Source organism: Acanthopagrus latus, chromosome 7, assembly GCF_904848185.1.
Source record: "Acanthopagrus latus isolate v.2019 chromosome 7, fAcaLat1.1, whole genome shotgun sequence".
Lineage (NCBI taxonomy): Eukaryota > Metazoa > Chordata > Actinopteri > Spariformes > Sparidae > Acanthopagrus > Acanthopagrus latus.
In genome coordinates, this window is record NC_051045.1 from 3690801 (window position 1) to 3717403 (window position 26603).

The 26603-nt window shown below is 44.1% G+C and overlaps 1 protein-coding gene across 3 annotated transcripts; it reads right to left on the minus strand.

Moving 5' to 3' along the window:
- Window positions 1-440: 440 nt before the first annotated feature.
- Window positions 441-25566, minus strand: rapgef3 (Rap guanine nucleotide exchange factor (GEF) 3). Of its 3 annotated transcripts, XM_037103703.1 has the most exons (29): window positions 25437-25532; window positions 24920-24960; window positions 21716-21800; window positions 15033-15077; window positions 9812-9918; window positions 9598-9719; window positions 8560-8737; window positions 8361-8445; window positions 7880-7940; window positions 7395-7471; window positions 7158-7304; window positions 6968-7074; window positions 5629-5717; window positions 5455-5533; window positions 5063-5213; window positions 4897-4976; window positions 4781-4811; window positions 4596-4671; window positions 3803-3940; window positions 3592-3689; window positions 3376-3501; window positions 2832-3013; window positions 2317-2407; window positions 2170-2220; window positions 1984-2071; window positions 1837-1901; window positions 1679-1733; window positions 1506-1577; window positions 441-621 (listed from the first exon to the last, which is right to left on the minus strand). In XM_037103703.1, the coding sequence occupies exons 3-29, from the start codon at window positions 21776-21778 to the stop codon at window positions 503-505; spliced, it is 2583 nt and encodes an 860-aa protein (XP_036959598.1). In that variant the 5' UTR covers window positions 21779-21800; window positions 24920-24960; window positions 25437-25532; the 3' UTR covers window positions 441-502. The 3 variants fall into 3 exon arrangements, with proteins under 3 accessions (XP_036959598.1, XP_036959597.1, XP_036959596.1); XM_037103702.1 differs by lacking the exon at window positions 24920-24960 and having other exon boundaries at window positions 25437-25566; XM_037103701.1 differs by lacking the exons at window positions 21716-21800; window positions 24920-24960; window positions 25437-25532 and adding an exon at window positions 20014-20450.
- Between the last annotated feature and the right edge of the window lie 1037 nt (window positions 25567-26603).

Consider the following 26603-nt stretch of genomic DNA (forward strand, 5'->3'; position numbering starts at 1 on the left):
TTATATGCATGTCAGTTCATGACCTGGTCGCCAAAAAAAAATAAAAAGGATCGGATACAATATATTAGCTTTAATGTGAAAAATACTAGTGCACAGAAAACTGACCTAAGGTGAGAAGCTATGGCTAATATCTGCAGTGTGTGTTCTTACGGCTCTTCCACAGACAGCAGTGAACAAAAATGTCACATCGATGTATTTTGACGTCACTCGGCACGTTTGTAACGTTTCCTGTTGTGAGGGGGATCAGTTCCAACTGTGGCACACACACGAGAGAGAATGTATACACCGGTGTGATGTAAGGCTCACGAGCACAGAACCGGGCCTGTGCAGACAGATTCTGCATGAATGTCCAAGCTCTTTGAGTCAGAGTCGCTGCAGAGATCCTTCTCATTTAGGCAGGTGTGGAAGTTTTTGTTCGTCCAGCTACAGTCCGTTCTTCGTTTTTTTTTTCAGATTCGTGCTACAGTTTTACAGAGTCGTGGCGCACTGGCGGGATGAAGTCCTAGCACTCTATCGTTCTCGACAGCTGTGTGAGTTTGCGCTGGCTGTCGATCACCTTCAGGTTCTGAATGTAGTGCCGGATGTTGGTGGGGCTCTGCAGAGGGAGGGCGTGGTTCGAGTCTGGATAAGAAGAAGAAGAGGAAGAAGAAGAAATCATTTTTGGGTCATAGTGTATTCTTCCTTCTTAAATGCCTACAGGATCATAAGTCTGGTGTTTGAAATTTGACCTTACACAACATTTTTACTGTTGTACCTCATCAAGTCTGCTGATTTTTGTATATATATATATATATATATGCGCATTCTGAAGCCAGCATGTCGCAAACAAGTTGGCACAAGAGCCACAAAAGACTGGGAACTTTAAGGACCGCTCCATAAACACCTGTTGGGAACATCCCACAAGGTAAACAGGCCAGTTGGCGACAGGTGGTGGTATCATGATTGGGTATAAAAGGGGAATCCTCCAAACGCTCAGTCGTTCACGTGCAGGGATGGGGCGAGGTTCACTGCTTTGTCAAACATGTGATTGTATAATAAAAATCAGGATTGCTTTCTCAAAACTGTCATCAGTGAACAAAGTTTGCTTGCAGATGCATTCAGTCACAACTTATTTGGAATCGAGGCTGTTAGTCCTCCGGCGTTTATACGTTTCTGACTCTGGGTTAACAGTTAAAAAAAAAGTAAATTTCTCCCAAACAACTGTAACTCTGAGCTATCTCTTTCACCCTGTCACTCACAGTTACAGGCTAATTTTCTTTGGGATCTGCTTTTGAATAGTGATGAGGTGCAGGTGGAGAGAGGCGGAGAAACCGAGGCGAGGGGGGGGAGAGTGGAGGAAACGAGAGCAGGGAGGGAGCAGATGATGTTGGAGAAACAACTGGGAACTAATGAGGCTGATGCAGGGCAGGTGTGGAGGGAAACAGAGCCTAGAAAATACAATGAGACTGAAAGAAACCCTCTGCACTAATATCAAAACTGTTAATGTGAAGATATAAGCAGCTCACATGTAGATATACGCGTCGCAGGCCCTTCCAGAAACATCCGGTCTGCCAGCCCCCTCTGTGGAGACGACGGCACTGCAGAATGGAAAAAAAAACAGACACCTGTTGTTCACCTGAGGTATCCCTCGTGTGTTATTCATAGCCAGGCGCGTGAGTCTGTCGGCCGGATCACTCACCGTACGGCTGGCTTCTGCATCCTCGAACTATTTTCACCGTCTTGGCGATCATGCGCTGTGAGGATGAGAGGAAAAAAGGGAAACATTTCAGATTTATCTCATAGTGGGGAGAAAAATCAAGCTGAGCAACATTTAAAGAACTTTTTTTTTTGTCTTACCAGTTTCTCAAAATTGACCAGTTTTTCCACGTAGTTTGGATTTCCCTCGTTGATGAATGTCATGTCTGGGTGTGAGAAAAAAGTGTTTAGTGATTTAATGAACAGGACATTCTCGTCTAATGCTTCACAGGCGACGCTGCCAGTTACCTTTGAGCAGCAGAGGCATGAAGGGGATGTAGGGCGGACTGAGTTTGGCCACAGCCAGTCTGTAGGCCCGGTGGTTCCGTGAGGGATCCTGACAGGAGCGGAAAATATAGAAACAACATTCTGACGCTTTGTTAAAATCAACAGGAGAAAGTTTGAGCTGGAACGTGTCGACAACAACACACTTACCATCAGTCTCTCAAATGCACAGTAAACTCTTTTTGTCTTGCTGGGGATTCTCTGTAACAGACGACCGAGCAAAGCGTTTCATGTTTCATCACCGAAGTTGTGTTTCAAGTCACATTTAAATATCATCACGAACGTTGCAGTTCTCACCTCCCAGGTCTTGTAAAGCCTGTGCACTGCGCTGTTGCTCAGGCCGAACATCACCGCGAAGAACGAGTTGAGATTCTTCTGCTCCTTTAATCTGCGACAGGGAGGAGCACCAGGTTTAAAAGACATTGTAGGAGAACTAATGTACTGTGAGTGCTGATGCTTGTTAGCATGCTGTGATTTGCTCATTAGAACAAAACACAAAGTACACCTGAGGCTGATGGTACTGACGTTAATTTTCGAGGTTCTTCACGAACTAAACTGTTCAACAAGCTCGATCTTTGACCAGATGGTGGCACCGCATGACAAGTAACGGGATCCCAAAAGTGACAACAAAGGGAGCTTAACTACAGGGACATACAACCAGTTGTTAAAGACTCAAAACCCAAAATGTGAACCTGACGGTGGCCACAGTCAGTAGGAGGATTCACCCTGGAACCATTAAGGTTTTGACCAGAATCTTATGGGAAAACATCCAACAGATGTTGATAGAGCTCAGGGACAAATCTGACTCTTACACTGCTGCGATCTTTATGAACTTCTTGAGCAGAACGGCTCGTTTCACCAGGTCTTCACAGAGGCACAGCTCTGTCACCACCCAGTGCTGCACCTCATTGAAGCGCCGCACGAAGCGCTCCAGGTTAGCCGTGATGGCGCCGGGGAACTTGTGCCGGCCGAACACGTAGTAGACGAGCTCCACCTGTAGAGAGACGGAGAGACGGTGAGTCACGACCGCAGACTTCTTACTTAACAGTTTTCACAGGTGACTTTATTCATGTGATTCGCCTCAGAGTCATGTGAAGAATGCAGGAAGTCTGGAGGACCAGGTGATCTCCACGCTGTTACATAACAGGTGACAAGGAGTGTGTCATAGGAAAACGTGTCAGTCGAAGAGATAGCCAATCTTTTTTCTCCAGAAAGGAGGAAATGTCTGAATACCGGTTTCAGCTTTGGCTTCGCTCGCATGATAAACCGCTCGAGTTTCACCGTGACGAAGCGTCGCCAGTGTAAATAAGCAGCTTCCTCTTTTTGTTTTGGTATCAGTCGTGTAAACTGTGTTACCTCGTGCATGGCGGTGAACAGTTCCCAGTCGTAATTGGTGAGTTCAGTGGCGATGTCTTTAGAGCTCATCTGTTCCAGGACGTCGGTCGTTCCTCGCTCTGGACCCTGCTGCTCCTTCAGAGGCGTCTGGGGGGAGAAACAGAGGAAGAAAAACTGTGAAAACTGCTTCAATGATAGTTAAGATACGTCTGACCTGGAGGGCACCGCAGTCCTCACCAGCTGATCCACTTGGCTGCTCGTGCAGATGAACAGTCTCTCGTTGAGTCCCAGCGCTGTGTAGACCGCAGTGGCATCCAGCTTCAGCTGAGCTCTTTCTGTGAGGATCAAAAGACGAACGAACTGATGACGAAGGCTCGGTTGTTTTTCACACATTTACAGTAACACACAATATCTTTAAGCACAAGATGTGTTTTCTCTGTTTCCCCACCTCCCGTGGAGTTCATTTTGACCAGGACGTGATCTCCTCCAGGTTTGACGATTGCCGACATCACGTCCTGCACAGACGTGTTCACGGGGAGCATCAGGGTGAGAGGTTTGTTGTCCGGCCGGTAGATCTCATACAGAACTGCACCGAGACGAGACAGGAGCCGAAATGTCAGCACACGCTGAAATTTGAGGACTGATGACGTGAGAAGTGACGTGCGGTGATGTGTGTCATTCATAAACAAACACCCACAGACACATGAGCGCATGTAAACTCATCCATGCTGCAACCAGGGGATGAAATTAGCTCCTGCCACCTGTCACGCTGGTGATAATTTCAGGTCGCCTGACAGATTTGTCTCGTGTTAATGTCTGTTACTGTTAAACAGATTTTGTGTGCTTCAGTTTGCTCTGTATTTCTTTATTCTAAAGGTTGTGCTCTCACATTTGCATGAATATATGAAGGAACAATGATGACAAAGGTTCATGTGGTGAATGATTTTTGACATTTTCTAAATAACTAGAGTGGCACTCCGTCCCTTTTTTGTACTCACTCGTAGATACCAGCCACCTACATATGCCAGATTTCATCAAGATCCATTAGATGCATCAGAAAGTGTCGGACATCCAGAATAAAATAAGATTTGGATCACACGATATATTCTAAAATGTTCATCGACCCGCCAAAGTGCACGCTAACGTAATTTTCGGCAACATAAAAACAAGATAATTGATGCACATGTACATAAACAGAATCACTGATTTGTTTGATGTATTTGTTTTGGTGCCTCGCTCACCTTTATCGTGCGCTCTGATTGGCTGCAGCCTCCCCACCGGCTCCTCGCAGTTTGAAAACCAATCAAACTGCTGGTTCTGTCGACAAACATCAGAGTGACTCAGTGACATTAAACCAGGAGGAAAAATGACAGCAGATGAAACTCTGATATCAATATTCTGCAGCCAGCTGTCAGAGGATGCTCACCCTGCTCAGTGACTGGTATCCATTCTCCAATCTGTAGAGATATAAAAGCAAGAGATTAAATGTGTTCATGATTCGAGACATTTGGCTGAGACAGCAGATGTTGTGAGATTATTTACATCTTTGTTCTCCTTCTCTCCCGAAATTCCTTCAGCACGCTGCTCAGACGGAAATCAGCGGCCACCTCCTTCTTCAGCCTCTGTCTCAGCAACATGGAGCACAATTATTGATTCTCCTCTTAACAAATATAATCTTCCAGCACAACACACAGTGCTGCAAGCTCACCTCCAGGAAGTCCATAGCAATGGGGTCCTCTTTCAGCAGGGGGCCGTACAGCGCCACCCACTGGCCGATCAGCTTCACTACCTTCTGCTTTGTGGTGAGAATGTAGGACGCCTTCTCCTGCTCGGAGCCCTCTGAGAGCTCTGCCTTGTACGTGCAGCGATGGTTAAAGGGCATAACAGCAAAAAAAACCCCCAACAAAACAAAACAGAAAAGCTTTGTGCACTGAGAATCTGAGATAATAACGACTTTGTGGGTCAACAGAATATCATTTACGTATGGCAGTTAAATGTTCTGCTTGTTTTTTTTTCGAACAGTAGCGGCACACGTTATTATTATTATTATTATTATTATTATCATCATCGTCATCATCGTCATCGACTGTTCCAGGATATTGGTGCTGCAGTGCGGGACACAGCAGGCTGGAGGGCATGAAGACTTTGTGGGTGAGCAGAAAGTCGCTCACGCAGGGATCTGCAGCGAGACAAACATCACAACAACACAACACAGTTAACCAACCAGCCGACTGTCTGATCGTCATGGAGCACTCAGATGCTTGTGACTCCCACCTATGGCGTCATTTCCATTAGAGTCCAGCTTGACTGTTTCCAACAGGTGCTCCAGGATTTTCTCAGGTGTCCCTGACATGACTGTGTACCTGAACAAGAGAGGAAGACAAAAGAAACAGATCAGTTTTGGATTAAAGGAAATCCACTGTGTTGCTCTGTGTGTGTCCACTCTGCTTCTTTATTTGTGTTTTTTTCTAAAATTAACGTAATAATCGCACCTGTTATTCGATTAATCGATCAGCAGCAATTTTCATAATCAACTACATCGCAGTCATTAAATGAGTAATTGATTAGTTGTGAAAGTAATGACAAACATGAATCCAGACTACAAATAATTGGCCTATAATTATAATAATTATTGTAATGGATGCTTATGTGCTTGACTCCAGATTTACTATTTCAGGTGACTACAGATGAACGATGCAGTGGCTGCAGCCAGTAAAGATCGCTCGTTTGCGAACAAATCAGTTCGAAGGAACGACTCTGTAACGCGAACGAACTGACCTGATTCCACGTTTCACTTCTCACAGACGAGTCGCTGTGTTGTTCACTGTTTTAGTTATCAGAGTGGTGAAGAGGACTGAGAACCGGCCAATCGTATGTGGAGTCTAGGTCGCTGTCGTCGAGTTTTAGCCAATGAGAAACAGGAAAGCATAGCAACCGTTTCCATGAAAAAAACACATTTCATTTCGTTTGCAGCTCATCGTTCTCCTTCAGTCACCCATGATTCACCGCTAAACGACGTTGTACCAGAAACACGACTGAACGAACGAACAATATGAACGATTCTTCCTGCCGAACTGACCAACGGGAACTGAATCTCGACATCAAACGATGAAATCCACAGTTCTGTCAGCGCAGAGGTGCTTTGAGCTAACACATCTTAGCGTGGTGTGCTAACACGCAAACATCTGCAAATTGCTGCAAGTTGTATTGTGCAGGGTGAGCGAGCGAAGAAAAGAAACAAGGTAAAATCAGGTCAAGTTTGAGGTCAACGTCATGTTAATTCACCTCATGTTTGCTCAAACACTTCAAGACCGATAACGAGTCTCTAAACGAGGCAGGGTTGAAGTCCATTCCTTCCCCCTGCTGTCAGATAACAGCCATTTAATATGATCTTAGCCACGCTCGACAAAAAAGATGTGTACACTCTACACCACCTGTGCTGTGGTGACCAGCGGCAGTGTTTGTGTTATTGGTGTGACACAGTATTTGACCTCACCCAGGTGAAGTGTCTTTATGATTATGGACCTGCTTGTGAAGTGACCTGTATTGTCTTGGAGGTGTGTGTGTGTGTGTGTGTGTGTGTGCGTGTGTGTGTGCGTCAGGAGTTTCTCACTTGCTGTTGTTTCCCGCTCCTCCCTGCTCGGCCCAGTCGGAGCTCTTCTCCAGCACCAGCACAGTCTTCCCGTGCTCCTCAAGTCGCACTGTGTTCGCCTCAACATCCTAAAGGACGAGACGAAAGGTTGTGGAATCGGACCCGCGGCGTTTATACAGTGCACGTTCAGTAACGGGCCGGTCAGACTCACCTTGAGGATGCGGATGAAGTCCTGCTTATCAACGCGGAGGAAATGGCAGTTGTCTTCTCTCAAGATGATGGTGGCGGCGCGAGGCGCGTCGTTCAGCAGCGCTAGCTGCCCAAAGTCCTCGCCCTCGTGCAGCGTGGTCACCAGGCCCTGCGTGCACACAGCTCCGTCAGCATCACATCCACTTCCAAACAAACAACAGAGCAGTCGACAGGTGACAATTCCTCTAAATATATTTACCTTCCCGTGTGTGATCACATTGACAGAACCTTTCCAGATGATGTACCAGGAAGTGCCTTTGTCCCCCTGACTGAACACTACATCACAACAACAATGAAAAGAGCGTCAGCATCAACAGCGATCGTTTACACACGTCTATGTGTGAATAATCACTAAGATGACATTTACAGGACATGTTTATACAATAGGCTTTATCATGTATCTGGGCTGTGACTTCCATATTCAAGGCCTGATGGGCAGAGTGATGTTGACCTGATTACCTCCACTGAGGTAATGAATCAATCACGGCTGGAGGATGTTTTAATATTCCTTACGTTATACTCGGTTTGGTAGAGGTAATATACCTGACCAGAGATAAGAGTGTGTTTCATTAAATATGCAGTGCGTTTCAACCTCACAATGAAACTGTGTGTGTGTGTGTGTGTGTGTGTGTGTGTGTGTGTGTAGCTCGACTGCTCAAACATCAGCAGAGCTGTCGCACTCACAGACTGTTCCGGCCTTGGCATGTGATTCAAAGACCAGCACCGCCGCCAGCTCCTTACGCACCTGCAGGAACAAACGGGCAAGAAATGAGACCGAAACTCTCTTAAGTCCTGTTTTCATTGTTTGATTGTTAAACTATTGGTGCTTTGGTCAAAGAATCAGAGGAAACTGGGTGCAAAGATCTGGTTGACTATCACAAATGAACGGAAACGGTAGAAACATTACGAGGCAGTCGTTTTTAAAATGTCACAGATTTTCTTCAAAAACACTTTTTTTTTTTTTTTTTACATTTTTCATACAATGCCAAGAGCACTGGCCTTGAAAACAGGTTCAGATGGAGCTCTTGTGTCAAACTGAATTCAACGTGCACACACAATCTGCCTGAAACAAACTGCCTCACTTTTCTACACATAACGAAATCTGCCTTAAAAGTAATTTATAATCACATAAGGAAATCTACATAAGGTGGCTTTAGTGACTGACTGAGGTGGAGAGATGAGCCGCAGCCTTGACGTGAAGCAGCTCCTCGTAGATGACCTCCAGGTCCTCAGCGCTCCTCTGACTCGGACTGAACACGACAGAAAGAGAAAGACAGCAGGTTTAATCAGCCACAGATGCACTTTAACACTTAGTAGTTGTTGTTTTCATGCACAGTATTGGTATAAAGGTTTAACGCGCTGACCATTTGCGTAGGATCATAGTGAGCAGGGCGTCCGGACCGAGCTGAGACAGCAGCGACAGGCTCTCCTGCAGCTCGTCGTCCGACTCCCTCTCGTTCGTCGTGTGGTTCAGGCCGCACTCTGCGTCCTGGAAGCGGTAGAACTGGGTGTCCTTGTCCAGGAAGTTCAACTCATGTTTGACTTGATCGAGGCAGAAAAAAAAAAAACACAGAAGGGAAGATATTAATGACAGCTGATTGGAACCAGACCTTTAGAGACTGGGGGGGGGAAAAAAAGGGAATAAAAGGTAAATGTTGACCTTCAGGAGAATTAAACTTTACAAAACTCCAGAATGACAAAGATAGATGAAGATAAGTGCAAATCTATTCTGAGTGATCCCCTTCTTCTTCTTCTTCTGATGATGATGATGATGATGAAGCATTTACTCCCTGATTGGAGTGTTCTCCTCGAGGAAGACAGAGCCTCCAAAACAAAGAGCGTAAGCGCTTCATGAACACTTGAGAGAAACAAAATGTAAAACACATGCCCTGGCAGGCGCCGTCAACAGATTCCAGACCGCTCAAGCACTTCTGGGACATTCTCGAGTGCTGCCTGAGATATTATTATCAGAATATATTAAAAAATACCAGAATATGACAGGATTTCAAGTGGAATTACTTCCACATACTTCTACAGAGCACGCCAAGCTCGCCAGAAAAACACGAGAAACATTATGTAAATGTGTCTTTAGTTCTGACAGGCGGCCAGAGGCTTTAATTAAAACTGAGAAGAACTTTACAAGTTACATCTCCAAGTTTTACTTTTGGGAACACACAGAATATACAGAAACACATTTTTTTCGTTGAATAAAGTATTTTCCATTTCCGGAGAGATAAATAATGCGGCCTGGTGCTGAACGACCCGAGACACAGTACCGCTGGACTAGTTCATCGCCTGATGTCACGTCGTCTCGTGAATGGTTTGTTCCAAATGACTGGAGCGGTAACATATCCAGAAGCTTTCATGGTTGTAATGATTGTTCCAGGTGTTTAGTTTCTTACCATGAACAAGGATTCCTTCATCCACCAACACCTGCCACATCCCGACTGCCTGGCTTCTGGACTGCAGGCAGTCATTTTGTTTCATCAGCCAGTCGACAAGCTCCTTTCCAGTGCAGCATTGTCTGTGAGAGAAGTTCAACATGGTAAATTCAACACTGTGATTCCCAGAGGTCAGAGTCACACAGGTGACACCGCCTCGGCCCAGTGTGGGTACCTGTATGTTTTGAGGTGATACTTCCTGTCTCGGATCAGACCGGGGTTCCTCTCGATCATGATGCTGTACAGGGATCTCGCCGCCTTCACGACACGATCTGACAGAAACTTGATAAAGAGAAGAAAGAAAAGATTGAGCTGCTAAGTCATCTTTCTTTATATAGATACAAATCTGAGCTGTGTTCCCTTCCTGATGATGTGATGAAACAGGCTGAGAGAGGGCTGAGTACATGAGAGAGGAGGATGTGTAACACAGGCGTTCTTGTTTACTGAAACGGTTCACTTGTGTGTTGGCGGCAGACAGAAGTTAGCAAAAGAAACAAGTGGGCATGTGTTTGTGCAAAAGACAGAGAGACAGAGAGAGAAGTTTTATTCCCCCTCAGCGTGGAGATAGGTGTGATGGCACAAACGTCAGCAGCGTGAGTGGAGATTTCTGTGGGTGTTGGAGTGTGTTGTAGGGTGTGTGTGTGTGTGTGTGTGTGTGTGTGTGTGTGTGTGTGGGGGCTGCAGGGAGGTGAGAATGTGTTAAAAATGTAAAAAAAAAAAAAAAAAAAACCCTCCCACACCTCGCTGAGTTCCCAGCCTCTACAACTCTCACTCTCTCCGGCCCGGCACGCAGCGACAGCAAAACTTTCACTTTCCGACCACCCTCACTGTACTTCCTTTGAACCCCGGACACACACACACACACACACACACGCGCACACACACACATGCACGCAACTACACTCGGTTCGACCCCAAAAAGCCCGCGGACGAGGGTGCAGAAACTTGGCAGCCGCTGATGCAGAAACAAGGCTTATGTAACACCAAAGTTGCTTTGTCTGCTTCTGTAATGCGCCACTTCAAGATTTACTCTGTTGCCATCCAACAATATATGTTTTCCTCATGATTGTAGACATTTCTTGTTTTGCCCCTCCCTGCCGGTCTCCCCCTCCTCCCTTCCTCACATCTCCTGCACCCAGTCTTGTGATTTCACGAGTGACTGTTTGTTCTTTGATTTTTTTTTTTTTTTTTTTCTCGCTGTTTGCCCAAGGTGGTGGTCTTGAGATGCACACAGAAACATAACAATGAACACTTCCTACATCAGTTTCTTCCTCCTTAAAAGGACAGCTCACCCCAAAATGCAAAAAATATGTCTTCCTCTTATCTGTAGTGCTGTTTATCCGTCTAGATTATTCTGGCGTTGTGAGTTCCAGAGTTTTAGGATCCGCCTCGTTCTGCCTGGATATCACAGTGGGAAAATGGCGAGGGCCCAAATGCAGATGCAGGTAGACAGAACGACAAAAACTGAAATCCAAGTCCAGACTCCAGCTGCACCCATCAGCTGTGCCTCCACGCAGAAGGACGAGGTCGTAGGCTGCAACCAGACGTGCTTCTGGTGACTGCGAGGGCTAACGGCCGTCCACACAGGGACTAGAGGAGACTTTCTGCAGACCTCCAGAGAGTTTCATGAGCTGTGATGGCCATTAGCAGATCCAAGCTTCACTTCCCGGTAGAAAGAAAACAGTTCCTGCATAAAACTGCTTGCAGTCTTGACCAACTGGGTCATGATTTCTGGAAAGAAACAAGCCATCTAGTTCCGTTACGTTTAAAGAGAAGGCAGACGTCTCTGCAGCCGATATCTCCAAAACCAGGCAGCTCCGGACAAATATGTACATCTTACTTTGGGGTGAACTGTCCCTTTCTAAATAGAGTGCTGATAGCCAGCGCCAAGAAACTACCAGTAACTCATTCAGGATTTAAAAAAGACGCCTGCTGACGCCACACCACCATGACAACAACACCACCTTGGGGTCACGACACATGCGTGTTAAATCTCTACGTTCACACAGAACTGCTAATTATAATGTGCCACTGTAACGGACAGCTGCTGGTAGCGCAGTGCAGCACACACTTCAACCTGTCGTTCCCACATCGGGCTCGTTCCCAGACATCTCCAGAGCAAACAGGCCACGAGGCGTCTGCTGTGCCCCTGCTGGAGCTGTGCTGTCTGGAGGTCAGCAGTATTCCCAGGGGCCTGTTTTCCTCTGGGAGCTCCCACACTCACATTCTCAGGCATGTCAGCTCAGACATTTATTTTCCTGATGAGACAGTTTTCCATTACCCAACCCCCGGCCTTTATGAAAACAAAATCAAAAGCCTTTTTTTTTTTTTTTTTCCAACTAAGTGGACCTGGCCTTCGCCACCAGCATGTAAACCTGCAGAGAACTTTTCCCTGCAGTTCAGTCTGGAGCTGCTGCTGTGCTGTGGTGATGCTGTTTACTGTCTGCATGTAGGCCGCCTAATCACGTTATCTTGGACGCAGATTATTGTTCCAACTGAGTTGAGTTACAAAGCAAACAGCCTTCCTGAGCACAATACACGCTTGGCCGGTGTACAGCGACCAAACGCTGATGTATGAGGCCGTCTGTAAAGTTTGGACAGGCAGTCGTAAACTGTTTTATAACCGGGGTCTGTCGCACCGCTGAGGTCACTTTACAATCAAGAGGCTGCGTTCAGAAAGCGCTTTCAGACCTGCTGATGTGATGCGCTGAAGTATAATAATAAAAAAATTAAACTGGTTTGCACCTAAACTGTCAGACTTACATGTTCTTTACATATGAGTCTGAGTTACTGCACTCGTGTTTATGCAGAACTGGCTGCAGTTCGCTCACAGTCTCGACAGGGAGGCAGATGCTCACTCTCAGACAGAAGTGCACAGTCATTTGCTTGGCAGCAGGTTGTAATTGTCTCTTGACACAGCATAATCACATCATCTCTTCTGTGTTTGATGTTTCTTTAACTTCAGTCTGGCTCAGAGAGTTCAGTCACAAGCTTTCTGAAGTGCGTGCGGCTTCTGTTTTTCCAGCGTTTTTGTCTCGTCGGGTGGAACGATGACGAGCGGAGTCATCCGCCGTGTGTCTCCTTCTGTGGGCGAGACATTTTTATGCTCCTCGCTCTCTGTATGTGACCTCGGTGGGCTGCTGTGTTGTGCGAGAAGCAGCTACAGATGAACGCTGCGCGAGTCGACGAGGAGATTAATGCGGCTCTGCGGACTGCAGATATCTGACTTCTCCCCTCCGTCTACGTGAGAAAAATACGAGACCCACGCAGACGACAGCGACGTCTCCATCCTGCGATACATGACGGATCTGGTTGGATTCAATCCTTTGGTCCTCACCACATGAAGCTGTTATTACCCAAATGTAAAAAAGTAATTTTTAAAGTGACTCATTAATATAAACACATGGATGTTCTTCTTCAGCGGGTATTCTGGCATCAAGATACACAAAATAATAAAGCAATTCATCCCATATTGAGCAAAGGAAGTTAAGAAGTGTATTCAATATGGCGCCTTTTTTTTGACTATTATTTTAAAGATTAAGCACCCAAGTTGAGCCTGTTGTGTCTTTTAAACATGAACAATAATCAAGGGCTAATAACGGATAAGTTCATCGAAAAATTCAAATTCAGTCATTAAATCTTCTCATTATCTACTCATACTGATGGAAGGTCAGCTGAAGTAGTATTCAAGAAAGTACTTCCGGAGCTTTACAGCAAAACTATGTCTCCTAAAAAAAACTGATGTAGCTGGGGACGAGACGAGCTGCTCGTCTGGCATAATCTAAATCTACGGAAGCCCCGAGATTCCAAATTGAAGTGAGAAGATGTCATTTTTTAATGTGGTTGAGCTCTTGCACCAACATAAAACGGGGTGTGGGTTAACACTTGTAGTTTAGCAGATTTGGGCTTAAAAAAAGGCTTTAAATAACATATTTTCAAACCAGAGACTTGGATTGCACTTGACGAGCTGTAAAGTTCTTTTTACTCCGGTTGTTTCATACATTATAAAACCAGTCCAAGCTGTGCAGGAGATTGGTGCCACGCTGTTTTGCTGTGACGCCCCGTGAATGCATTTCTTTGACTACAAAACTTTCCCTGACTTTTCCATCACCTTGTGTCTGAGTAGATAATGACTGATTTTTTCACTTTTGGGAGTTCACGTCTCCGGAGGAAAACTCCATCTCTCTCTCTCTCTCTGCGTATGAACGCTGGAATCCAATCAAACGCAGGTTATTAAAAACAATCCATCTTGTTGCAGCGCCATCACAGCGTACGGTGCTCATTAGGGTCCTTCAGAATCCGGAGCCAACGCTCGCTTAGCAACCAAACAAACCTGCGAGAGGATCGCAGCACCTGCCTCCTGCAGACGCGATCACTCTCAGGACAAAACTCAATGGACGAGGCACTGATTCTTTTAGGGTTGAGAGATGCTCTCGTTCTCCTGAAACCTACTTCCTCTGTCATGGGGGAGACCGAACTAGATTCACTCTCCATGCCACGTCCTTGTTATCAGTGTTTTAAAGGCTCTCTCCTTGACATGCTGTCGAAGAAGCTGAGATAAAGCAGCGCGAGGGGCCTGCCAGGGTGGGGAGGGTCAATTAACTGTGGACCCTGAAGTGCCCTTTAGACTCCTTGTGACTGCCTGCCCCTGCTAGGAATGTGTTTTTCTTAAAGACTCGCTTGAGTAGTAATGCAGGATATTGTAACAACAAAAAGAACAAGTTCAGCAGTCTGAGAGGATGCAAGCGCTGCAACTCTGGACGAGGCGGAGGTCAGTTCGGCTCTCGGCCAGCTGGACTGTGATCGTTTGAAGACTAACAGTCGAGGAGGGCTTTGCCAGCCGGCGTCAGATATTATGGTCAGCGAATTAGCAGAGTGACAGAAGCCTGATGTGTGATGAAGAACCTGATTATGAAATTGTTCTGGAGGATAAAGGATATGACATGACTTAGCACGAGACGCTAAGTAATAATTAACCCCAATGACTGAAGCTATAAAGAATCCAAGTTTTTTTTACAGTCATATTTCATTTAAATGTCCGTTAAAGGTATCAGACACTTACATTTAACACTTTTAAAGACCTTTTGAAGATAATTGTAACCCCATTTAAGACTGTAAATGTATATAATGACATGATAATACAATTAAACAGACTTCAGTAGTAAGTTCAATGATTGGTAACATCAGAAATGTTTTAGATTAAAAGTGTTTGCAGCAATTAAAACCTCACAAATTCAAATTCAAGACTATCTCATGTATTTTAAGGACCTGCAGACACCCTGTTCAGTCATGTAAATCTATCCATACTGGTTTGATTGCTCCTGGCATTGAGATTCGCCCTAAAACACCTGTAAGACCGCTTGATTCCCCTCGTCATCATTATCTGATCTACTCACCTGCTTCATCGTGTCCTTTGAATTTAAGGCCTCAGGCAGCGGAGTCTGAGAGGAACAGAAGCAGAGAGACACGTCAGACATTTCTGCATCTCTAAAGCCTCTGAAATAAAGCAGATAACTCGCTCTGGAACACGACATTCCAGAGGAACTAGCCGGACCAGTCGCCGATGATAATCTCGCTCCAGTTTCAAATAAAACACTTATAACCAAGCTGGACCGTCCAGATAGAAGGAGTGATTATTTTTCTTTTCATCGGGATGAAGGTCAACACAAACACATTACCTCAACCTGCGCTGCGCTGCCATTGTCGCTGGTGTGATGTGGGTGGGTGTAATGAAGTGGGAGTGAAAGACATCAGCAAAGGGAGAGTACATAACCTGCCGCCACGCACATTTTGTTATGTGAAAAAGGGCGCTTTTAACCACAGACTGTCCTCTCGTATGAACAGGCTTTTTGAATTTCTTCACAAACGCACTGCAGCTTGACGCCGCTGGTGAGGTTTAATCGTATTTCTGGAGACTCCCTTCGCTCTCCAGGCTCACACACGTCAGATCAGGCCGAAGTCAAACCTGCTGTCATGGACAAACATTCAACATTCCCACGTCTGTACTTTGGCCTAAGTTGCGTTTCCTCTTTCTGGCGTGGTTTTGATGTTTTTATGATCCCCTCGCAGCTACCGTTGTCCAACTTTATTCCCAGGGCGATTGTTTTCTCTCCAGATCTGGAAGCATTAGGAAAACTGTTTTACAGGCACCGTATTTCACTGTGTCTCAGCATTGTTTTGCTCACGTTGAGAGGAAAAACTGGTCGCTAAAAAGAGATACAGGTTCCTTTACATAGCGCTGCGTCGATGCACTGTATGAGCAGCTTGCAAAGAATTTAAGATATGATCACATGGCATAGCTGCCATCCACACACACACACACGCACACACACCGAGCTGTCTGTATTGATCAGGAAGCTGTGATCAGCTCATCACATCTCTGATACACATCTCTGAAACGTCTCCAGTCCTCCTGCAGACAGACTCTGTGGCATGTTTTGTTTGGTCTGCTGTGCAGCCAGCTACGTCACATGATTATAGCCTGAGCGACACACTGCAAGTTGTTTTACTTCGCTCATAAAACAACACAACTAGTTCCCACTGCAAAGTCTGCTTCTGTGGGCGAAGAGCTTGGAAAAACATGATACAGTTTTCACTCGTCGTGAAGCTCGTTCTCAAAGTATTTCTGACTGTATACGACTCCATAAAACCATATATTTAGTTTTATCATTTATGAGCCGACCAAAATGACACATGTGCCCTGTGAGCAAACACATCGTGTGGAGTCCTCCCCAAGTCTGCAGGCCGGCGGGCAGACATGTTTAGGAACCTTTTGTGAATGTGTGGCATTTTGTTTTGCGTCGAGTCCGTGTCTCAGCGCTGGAATGCCAGAGCGACAAGGACAGGGAGACGATGGCCTGGCATCTTCTAATGATGACAGCAGAATGAGGACAGTTTTGACCCTGTTAGAGGTCTCCGCCCGCACGAGCTCAGCGAAGGAATTACTAAATGCCTCAGTGCCAGTGAAACTGTGCTAATTGCAGATATCACCCCTCAGTGAACAGACACGCCATTGAACCCAGTCGCCAGAGTAAATGTCAGCCAAGTACGTTTCTGCAAAACCACAGAAATCAGTCAAAACTTTTCTTTGTGTTGAAACTTTTTATGTTCACTGTGCTTAGCTTAAAATACATCTTTTGATAGCCACAATCTCGGATGGAAACGCCTGCAGGTCTCCTTAAAAAGCACCAACTTTTATCAACAGATAACCAGCTGGAAATACCCTCAGGTGTCCTTAAAATATCCAGTAGTGTGACTCACACTGTGAGTCTGTTGGCCTGTAATAGCTTCACTTCCATCCCCTCCACCTGCTGATGTTAAAGGTGGGTAATAAGCATATAATGTGAAGCTGATATGCCAACGTTCGTACTGATGTCGCTGTGGTTTGCAGTGATGTAAACTGTTGACATGAGATACTGGAAACTGGGCGTAAGTTTAATCCATAGTCTAGCACACGTGACATCAAGTAAGACCCCCCTCGAGAGATCAAGTTTTCTGACCGTTAGCTTATGTAGTTTTAGTAACCACACAATAACAATACACTGCAGTCTATGACTCCACCAAGAAACCGCCATCAAAAAGCCACAAATAATGCTCAGAACAACACCAAACTTCAGCAACAGTACAAACAGGGTCCCAGCACATAGTTCGAGGCATCAAACATCTGCTAGCTTTGCCAGATTTCTACTGAGAAGAGAACACAGCTCACCACTCTCCTGCAGCAGCTAGCTCGCTGTGGGGAAGACCTGACGAGTCGATTACCGAGTGCAGTAAGAAATGCTCAATTCCGTTCTTTTCCCTGTCAGCTCTCGATAATAGTTGTTATAAACTGGCAGGTAAGACACATATGAACTTTTTCATCCTTAAGCTGCGGAACTCTACTGCACTCGGTAATCGACTCGTCAGGGCTTCCCAACAGCGTGCTAGCTGCTGCAGGAGAGTGGTGAGTTGTGTTCACTTTTCAACAGAAATCTGGCAAAGCTAGCAGATGTTTGATGCCTGAAACTATGTGCTGGGACCTGGAATATCTCTTTAAAGATGCCAAATGTAAGAATTTGCTTTCAAATGAATAGGAGACAGTGTAGCCATTAGCTGTCAGCTAATGTGATGTTAGCCACACAGCTAGTGCTCCTATTAGCTGACTCTGTCCAGACTGGGAGTTCACAGAAAGTGTTCCTAGGTGATATTATAGAAAGGACAGGTGACTCTGTGATTAATATCGAGTCATACAGTCAGGGAGATCACACTGGTTTGGTGCTGGTGCACTCCTGCACTCTGATACTTGTAACATCAGGTCCATGTATTTTGATATTTTATGATTTGAGTGCTTTCAGTACGCTGTCAACTTGAACTTTACACTTTTGTGTAAATCTTGTTATTGGCCCGGTTAGGACATCTCTGTGGAGGTGCTCTTATATAATCCATCATGCGTAAGATAACCTGAATAAACTCACTTCTAGCAGCGTCGACAAGTTTAACTCCTTTTTCCATTTGAGAGAATATGTGTCACGTTCTTAAGCTCAGGTTGTCTGGTGTCAAACTGGGCTGGATCCAAAGCGTTATCTGTCAGCGAACTGTTCCTTGTAGTTTAACCTTTTGAGGTGCTTCATGTGAAATATGATGTTGATATTTTGGCTGGTAGCTGCAGGAAGTTGAGAGTGCAGCCTCTGGAGATTTACGGTTGTCTTTGACCTCCCTGATGCTTAAAAGTCAAGTAAATTTAGAACCCGAGAGCCTCACCGCTGCTCTGTGTCTTCCTGTGGCCGCGGAACAGAAACCTCCCCTTCACATTCTTCCACAAACTCTTCTGTAAACCGAGCGTGGGGGGTGAAACGGGCGAAGGTGAACAATAAACAATACGCTATTTTTAAACCTGAGTTTGATCAAAAAAGCTTGTGCATTGTTGCCGTCTTGTGTCCCCACGCCCGACGCTCCTAAAAACAATAGATGGAATCCTGCTCCTTTAAAACATGTTTTTGGGGGGCCTGAACTGTGTCACAGTGGAGGTGAGGTGGAGTGTGAAGTTAACTCCAACCTACTGTTTCATAAACATGTCGCCTGCTCCGTGACAAACAGCGTTCCTGATCCTCCTACTGACTCTCCGTTGGCAGCAGTATAAGTGTTTTAGATGCAGTGTTTCTCGTGCGCTGGAGGGCGACTCGCACTTCAACAAAAAGGCTTTTAAGGTCATTAAGCCATCGTGTGTCAAACGTTCACCAGGTGCCAAATTTCTCTAAACGAGTCACGACTGAAGTTACTTTTTCAGGAGCGTTCAGCTTCGAGATGTTTAAAATTTGAGATTTGCAACGTCGTGATAACACAAGATCTTCTCTCATATTACAAGACAATGCAAGACAATGGTGGCAATGATGATGATGATGATGATGATGATGAGAATTAGTGGTTGAATGTAACTGACCACATTTACTCGACTGTACTGTGAATATTTCCATTTTCTGTAACTTCATACCTCTGCTACACCACATTTTGTAAGTCAGTACTTAACTTACTCCACCACACACACGTGACAACATTAGTTACTAGTTACTTGTTAGTTAGGCTCCTAGTTACTTATAACAACTAATTAAATATTGTGTATCATCACTGATTAAGACAACCGACTATAAAGTAAATGACATTAGCCTCGACTCTACCTGTCGCAGCATTACAGATACATTAACACATCGTGAAGTATGATACAGTAATCGATTACTCGAAAATGAGACATTCATCATAACGAGTACTTTTACTTTTGGTAATTTACTAAAAGTGCACAAAAATCACACTTAGATATCATGTTAAAAGATTACTTTGGTAAAAAAGTTACCCATAAAAATGGTATTTGAGTAAAAGCATCTGATATTAAAGTCTCTGAGTATCAAAGGTATCTTGTGCAATACATGTAATGTATAAAAAGTAGTAAATAATACATATTTACTTTAAATTTGAAGTGTTTTTTTAATTCAATTGCTAATAAAGTAACTTGTAACTGAAGTAATCAAGTACATGTAGAGGAGTAAAGTATAAAGTAGCAGGAAAGTCCCTCAACATTGTGCTTCAGTGAAATACTTCAGTAAATGTACTTAGTTACATTTCATCACTGATCATAATGGGCTTTAAACACACAATCCTGTATATTTGTATTGACTTTATATATACTTTTACTTGTAACTGAGTATTTTTACTGTATTGTACTGATACTTCTACTAGTACAACTACTTCTAAGATCTGTTCTTCCACCACGGATCACAACAATGTGAGTATCATCATCTCTCTCATCCTGATCTGACCGTATCTGTGTGCCAGCCTTCAGTTTACGAGCCTCCTAACTGCTCCTCAGTTACTTCTGCTCGGGAGTAAACATGGAAAGCATCGTACCCAGCTGATGCCTCGTATGGTCGGCGTCTCCCCTGAGTGTCGGTCCGGGAACACTTGATAATTATGACTCCGAAACAGATGCATCTTTTGTCTCAGATCCCAAAAGACGAGCGGAGGACAACTTTCCCAGTCAGCAGATCTGCGCACTCGGGCTCTGCGAGTCCAGACATTATCCAGGGCGCAGCAGCGGACCGCGCCGGCACCTCCTCGTTTACTGCTGCACAGCGACGGCACAACGCAGCGACACTGTCCGCTCAGGACTCCGCATGTTGTCCCCTCAAAAAACCTGGGCTGGGCTGTGTGTTCGTGTGCTCCCTGCATCCAAAACAACCAAACGCACACGGAGGTTTATCTCGCCAGGCAGGACGCGTCTACCTCAGCTCGGCCATCCCCTCGCAGCACAGGCGCACTGCTGAGTGTGTGTGTGAGCGAGTGTGTGTGTGCGCACAAGGAACTACCGCGGAGTCATCAGAAGAGACAGCCCCCCCCCGGACTCCCCCCCCCGGCAGCTTTACTACCCAATTAATGACGTCTGATTTATTAGACTTGACATGGATGCGCTCCGTGTGCGCGCCGGCAGGTGCTCTTCATCACAGACTCATAACAGATGCAATGTTTAAAGGTGCACTACGCAGTTTTTTGGGGAAGACATTTGAATCAGAAGAGAAAGATCTTAATGGGCACAATTTTCATCCTGTCTGACTTTGTTTTATAGGTGGCGGACCCTGCACAGGTTGGGGCTGGTTTTTGGTTAGAGGGGAGCATGAAACACAGGAAAAAAAAGAGAAATACCTCATTCAGACACGGAATAAATGGGACTTAAAATTGTGTTTACAATTTCAGCATTTTGAATTGGGTAGTAAACTGCTGAGACACTTTATTTCCACCTTTCCCTTCAGTACAGTTTCCTGGGCTTGTTTATTATTCACTCATGGAAACAACACACATGTCTGTTATATGTCTGTTATAACCTCATTTATATCATAAAGATTAAAATCCTGCGTTTTAATGTCTCATTAAACTAGACAGTGCATCTTTAAAGGTGACAAAACCTGGACCTGTAACTGAAAGGTGGTGGACATAAAATCCCCCAAATAGACACGTGATTAAAGAGCTAATCCTCCACTTTTTCTTCAGAATACCTCATCATATGTTATGTATTTACATCCTCAGCCTGAGGAACAGCCCAGTGTTGGAAATCTCCATGAAACCACTTCAACAAAACTACCTGTCGTCCACCTGACACCGCGGGATTACCAGACCCGCCTCAAGGTTATTAAAGGAGGCTCTTAATGTACCATGCAGGCACTTTATGGTCTAGTTTGTTCAGTGCAGGAGTTCAGCGCAGCCCACACGAGCTGCACAACACTGGCACACACACACACACACTCACACACACACACACACACACACTTATCAGGTTGTCCAGCTGTCTGGCTCGACCGGGTGGACGTTCAGATAACCTGCTTCAAGGGCAGAAAGCGGCTAACGTCACTCGATGTCTGTCGTCGGTTAGCTGTGTTCAGTTCTGGGCTGTTACGTGAGCAGCACCGGTTTATGGATTCATAAAACCTATAGTGTACAAACAGGTGTAATGTGCAGCCTTATCTTTCCATCGCTCTGTGGTTCAAACATAATGTTTGAGGTTAAAATGTGATTTTACGGTCTCTTTGTTTGTTCTGTGTCATAGCAGACGACTTACTTCTCCGATCTCTGGCGTGCAGCGTCTTGGTGGAAAACCGAGGGACTCGACTAAGTCCTCCATTGCGAGGATGGCTTTGATGGATCTGTGAGAAACATGGACAAACAGGCCGATAATAATCAATTTAAAGAAACATGGGAAGGCATTGTCAAAGCAAAGAGATGTGAATCTGCAGACTGTCAACAAGGGGACCCTCTGTTTGACTTGACTTTCCAGTGCACCTCCAGTTATAACTGGATCGTGGTCAACTGTGTCCTGCAGGCTTGGAGACACGTTACATAAGACTTGTTTAAATCCCAGCCATTGTTCCAGCGCAGGGCTGCCCTTCCTGTGCTGACCTCAGTGCGTGAGTGAGTTCACCCTGGTTTTTCCACAAGACACACAAAGCCAAGAACATGAATTCTGTCCTGCTTCCCATGCTTTGATTCTGTTCTTCCTCCAGCTGGGATGGATGTGTTGGAACAGCCTCTTCTGGGTATTATTATTATTATTATTATTGTTACCCGCGACCCTGCAGAGGATTAAGCGGCGTACACATAATGTGTACAGATGATGGATGGATGGATGGATTATTATTGTTAATACAAAGTCCAGCACCTGTTGCTCCTGTGTGTCACCTCTGCTTTAGACATCATAGACACCCACTCCATTAGCTGAGTGAATGATGGATCACAGAGCGACAGAGAGTTTGTTTTGAATCACAAAATCCCCCGACCCCCCAACTTCTCCATCTCAGAACAGAAGACGCATTACATTCCCCCAAACTTAGACGCTACTGTGAAGCATATCTAATACAATCTCTCAGAAAATAAAACAGTGGCATCTTACCAATTTTAGACCACTGTGGAGTCATGAGGATCCATCCGAAAAAAAAAAAAAAAAAAGCCAGTATTTTTAGCAGGGGAGCAGTCGGACCCGACAGATTATTACACTGTTTGCAGGCACGGCTGAGTTTTCTGTGATCCGGCTAAACTTGTGTGACTCTCTGCGTCTTCCTGAATGCCTCACAGGGGACTTCAGGATGCCTTATTAAGAATGTTCACAACAGAGGAAATCCAGTTTAGCTACTTATGGCCTCTCGAGGGGAAGGTAACGTGATAGTTCTGCTGATAAGGATGAACACAGAGTGACAAGACTGTTTGATTGTATCAAACAGATGACTGGAGTTTTGTACCAAACACAAAAGACTGAAGGAGCTTTATAGACTCTACACTGCACGGGGATAATCCTGAAAAGCAAAGGCAGAAAACCCAACAATGGTTAATTGCTTTGTGCTGCCGGGATTGTAAAGAAAGCTCATTAACACCGCTGACCTTGTTCCAGGTTCGCTGCTGTACAGCTGTGAGCATCAGTGAGAGACTGAATCTGGGCTGCTGACACTTTGAACTCCTCGCTGACTGTCAGGTGGCTTTGTGTTGCTCAAAGCTTCACTTCACCTGTATGTCGGCTGTTCTGGAAATGAATGCTGCCCTCTATTGACGACACTGATGCTCTGCAACCAGCATCAAGTGCAGAGGAAGAGCAGGTCTTCAAACCTTCTCTCAGATTTAGCTTTTTACTCTAGAAATGTTATGTTCAGTTGCTGTGATTGCATTGTTGGCAAAGATTTATTGTCTCGTATAGGTGAATTTGCAGTCAAAAAAACTTAAATTATTTTGTATTTATGATGGAAATGGAACAAGAAATGTCATGTTTTATTGTCTGTGTCATATTGTTGAGTGTGTTTGTGTCGTCTCTTGTGTATTTGTTGTTGAGTTTTATGTTTTATGTACTTTAAAAGGTCTTTCTAGAGACGGGCATTGCAGATCAGCTTTCAGGATACAGATACTGTGGTGTGTGTCCCAATACTTGTGCCAATAAATGCACATTAAAACAACATTATGTAACTTTTTCTTTTACCTTAAAATAACAGCTTCAAAATCCTTGTGATGGTACGCTGTCTTATAACAAGGTGAAAAGTAGGATCACAGCATCACATACATGTTTACTCCAAGGAACAAGTTTTCAACACATAACATTGTTTATGACCTCATGAGCTTTAGAAAACCAATTAACAATTTCTTCCTTGCAAAACAATGAATGTACTTAATATCTTTAAAGAGGTAATAATATGCTAATTTCCATGTTCATAATTTTATTCAGGGGTCCTACATTTAAATAAAAAAACAACATAATTTTTCTTGTGTGGTGCATCGCTGCAACGTCCCTCTACACACTGTGTCTTGAACGCTCCGTTTTAGCAACAGAGTGACTTGTTCCATCTTTGTTGAGAGTCGCACGTACGCATTACGTAACGGGCAGGATGTAGCCAATCAGAGGCAGAGAAGGGAAGGTAGTGTGATCTAAAATAACGACGATACAGCAGTTGCAACTGTTTGTCTGCTAGCTGACAGGAGTGAATATCTTTTATGATAAATATATAAAGATATATTTATACAACGCCTGTTACATAGTGGCACACATACTATAACTTACCTTTTATGTTACAAAAATGCTGCATAACATTACTGTGTTATGCAGCATTTTTGTAACATAAAAGGAAAGTTATAGTATGTGTGCCACTATGTAACAGGTGTTGTATAAATATATCTTTATATATTTATCATAAAAGAAAAGAAAAAACCTAAAAAGCATGAAATGACCTCTTCAAAGTTTTATAAATGTATTTATTGTCATTAATTTATGAATTTATTTTCTATGCATCAGTATTTCTTGCATTCCTGTGGTCCTCGTCTGTTATATTATAAGATGCACTGACAGTAAAGAGAAAAAAAAAACCCAAGAACATGCAAAGATATTAGTTTGAGTCATCAAGGGAATTATTTATCAGCTGATTCTGTTTTTGAATAAAGTTAAACTCTAAATGAGTCAAATCTAAAACTATAAGAACTGTAAGTCTTTTTAAGCTAATAATGTTTGTCTGTATTGTTTATGTCTGGTGTTTCTTTCTTCTCTTTCCATATTTATTTGTGTGTCTAGTGTTTCTATTTAGGTCCTCTGGGAAAGGGAGTGGGATTTCCTGCGACACATCTACGCCCATGGAATGTGTACTTTGCCAACTGTCTTTGTTGTGACTGTGTGGTGGTGGTGCACACACACACACACACACACACACACACACACACACACACACACACACACACACACACACACTTTCCTTCCTCTCTCTCCTATCCAGTTAGCCGGTGACAGCGAGGGACATACCTTTTATCACTTTGACCCCTCGGTCAAATGAGGACTGAAGACTAAAAAGTGAAGCAGAGACGAGAGAAGTCGTAAAAACAGACGGCGACAATAACTTCAAACTTTAAAAAAAAACAAAAAACCCTCCAGTCTGTCAGCATCGCTCTGACACGACCACCGCATGCTGCGCAGTCACATGGCGATACTTGTTTGATTTCCATCCCAGTGAATTCAGTTACAAACACCCAGAAGCAACAAATGACTTCAAGAGATGATTTTGAAAAAATGAATGACTTGTTTCATCTTGAAATTTAAAACACTTGTGATATATATATATAAAAATCTGTATATATTAAAAACTGCTCATCAAATCTTGTCAGACATATTGACAATCTTACATTCACCACATGGGATGTCATACCAAGAATGACTTCATTTTTCAATGTGATGAACTACATTATAATTGCTGTAAAACAACATCACAAACTAAACGCTCTGTCATTCTGTTCATTTATCCTGATAAGTGACCGTAACTTACCGCCGGCTCCTGTAAGACTCTTCAGCTTGTTGGTGTTCACACTTTTGTTGTTGTCTTCTTTCTCCTCACAGCTCCGTTCACATGTCAGAGGATGATTCCTGAGGCAGTGCAGATTATGCGAGTTGTGGGGTGTGCTGCTGGACACTGCTTCCTGTATCTATCTGATTGGTCATGAAGAGAGCGCCTCTGGGCATGGGCTAAGTACAGCACTGAGACATGATAGTGTGTGTGTGTGTGTGTGTGTGTGTGTGTGTGAGAGAGAGAGAGAGAGAGTGTACGTGAGGACAGCATCAGAGTTTACTGCAGTGTCTTTGGTTTAGTTTGCTTTCACTTCGCAGTCTTTTTCGTGGTTTTTAGTCTGCAACTTCGACGTCTACAGAGCTGCTGACAACCACAGGAAAACCTCGGGGCTCAGTGTCGGAGCGCAGATTTCAGCCGTCTCTGCATGATGATTTTTTGCTCAAATTTATGGCCAAACTACAAAAAACATTACTCAGAATAAAGGATATTGTGATGATTTAATGTTTCCTGCAGAGAGAGAGAGTCACTTCCTGCCCCACGCCCAATGCTGGGTCATGATGTTGTTGTGAAAATTTCTGGAGATGCAACTTTATTTAAATATTTGGCAACTCATGCATCCTCTTTAATGCTTGTTACCTTTTGCTGTCCTTATTTCAGTCCATCTTGTTTGTGTTTACGCAATGCTTTTATTCTTTGCAGTGATGAAAAGTACATTTGCTCAATTACTGTACCTCATGCTTCCGTCTCACATTTTGGAGGCATGTGCTGTACATTTTTCCACGCTACATTTATTTTAAAACATAATTTATAGTTATTTTGCAGATTGCATGCTGCATCAATGCAAAAGTAGCATGTTTTAAATGTATATTACCATCAGTGGAATTTTTTAAAAAAGCTGACTATTGGATCAGCTCAGCAGATAAATGGATGAAGTGTTCAGTATATACAAATTGCTTGTAAAACTACGTATGAAATACTCTCTCTGGTACTATTGACACTAAAGAGCCTATTTATTACCATCAGGCCCATTCAACAACTTTATTTCCAACTCTTTTGCATCCTCTCACATATTGTTTGTGCTTAAACAGCCTGGATTAAGGTTTCTTGATAAAAAAAAGTAAAAAAGTAATGAATGGGCTAATATGC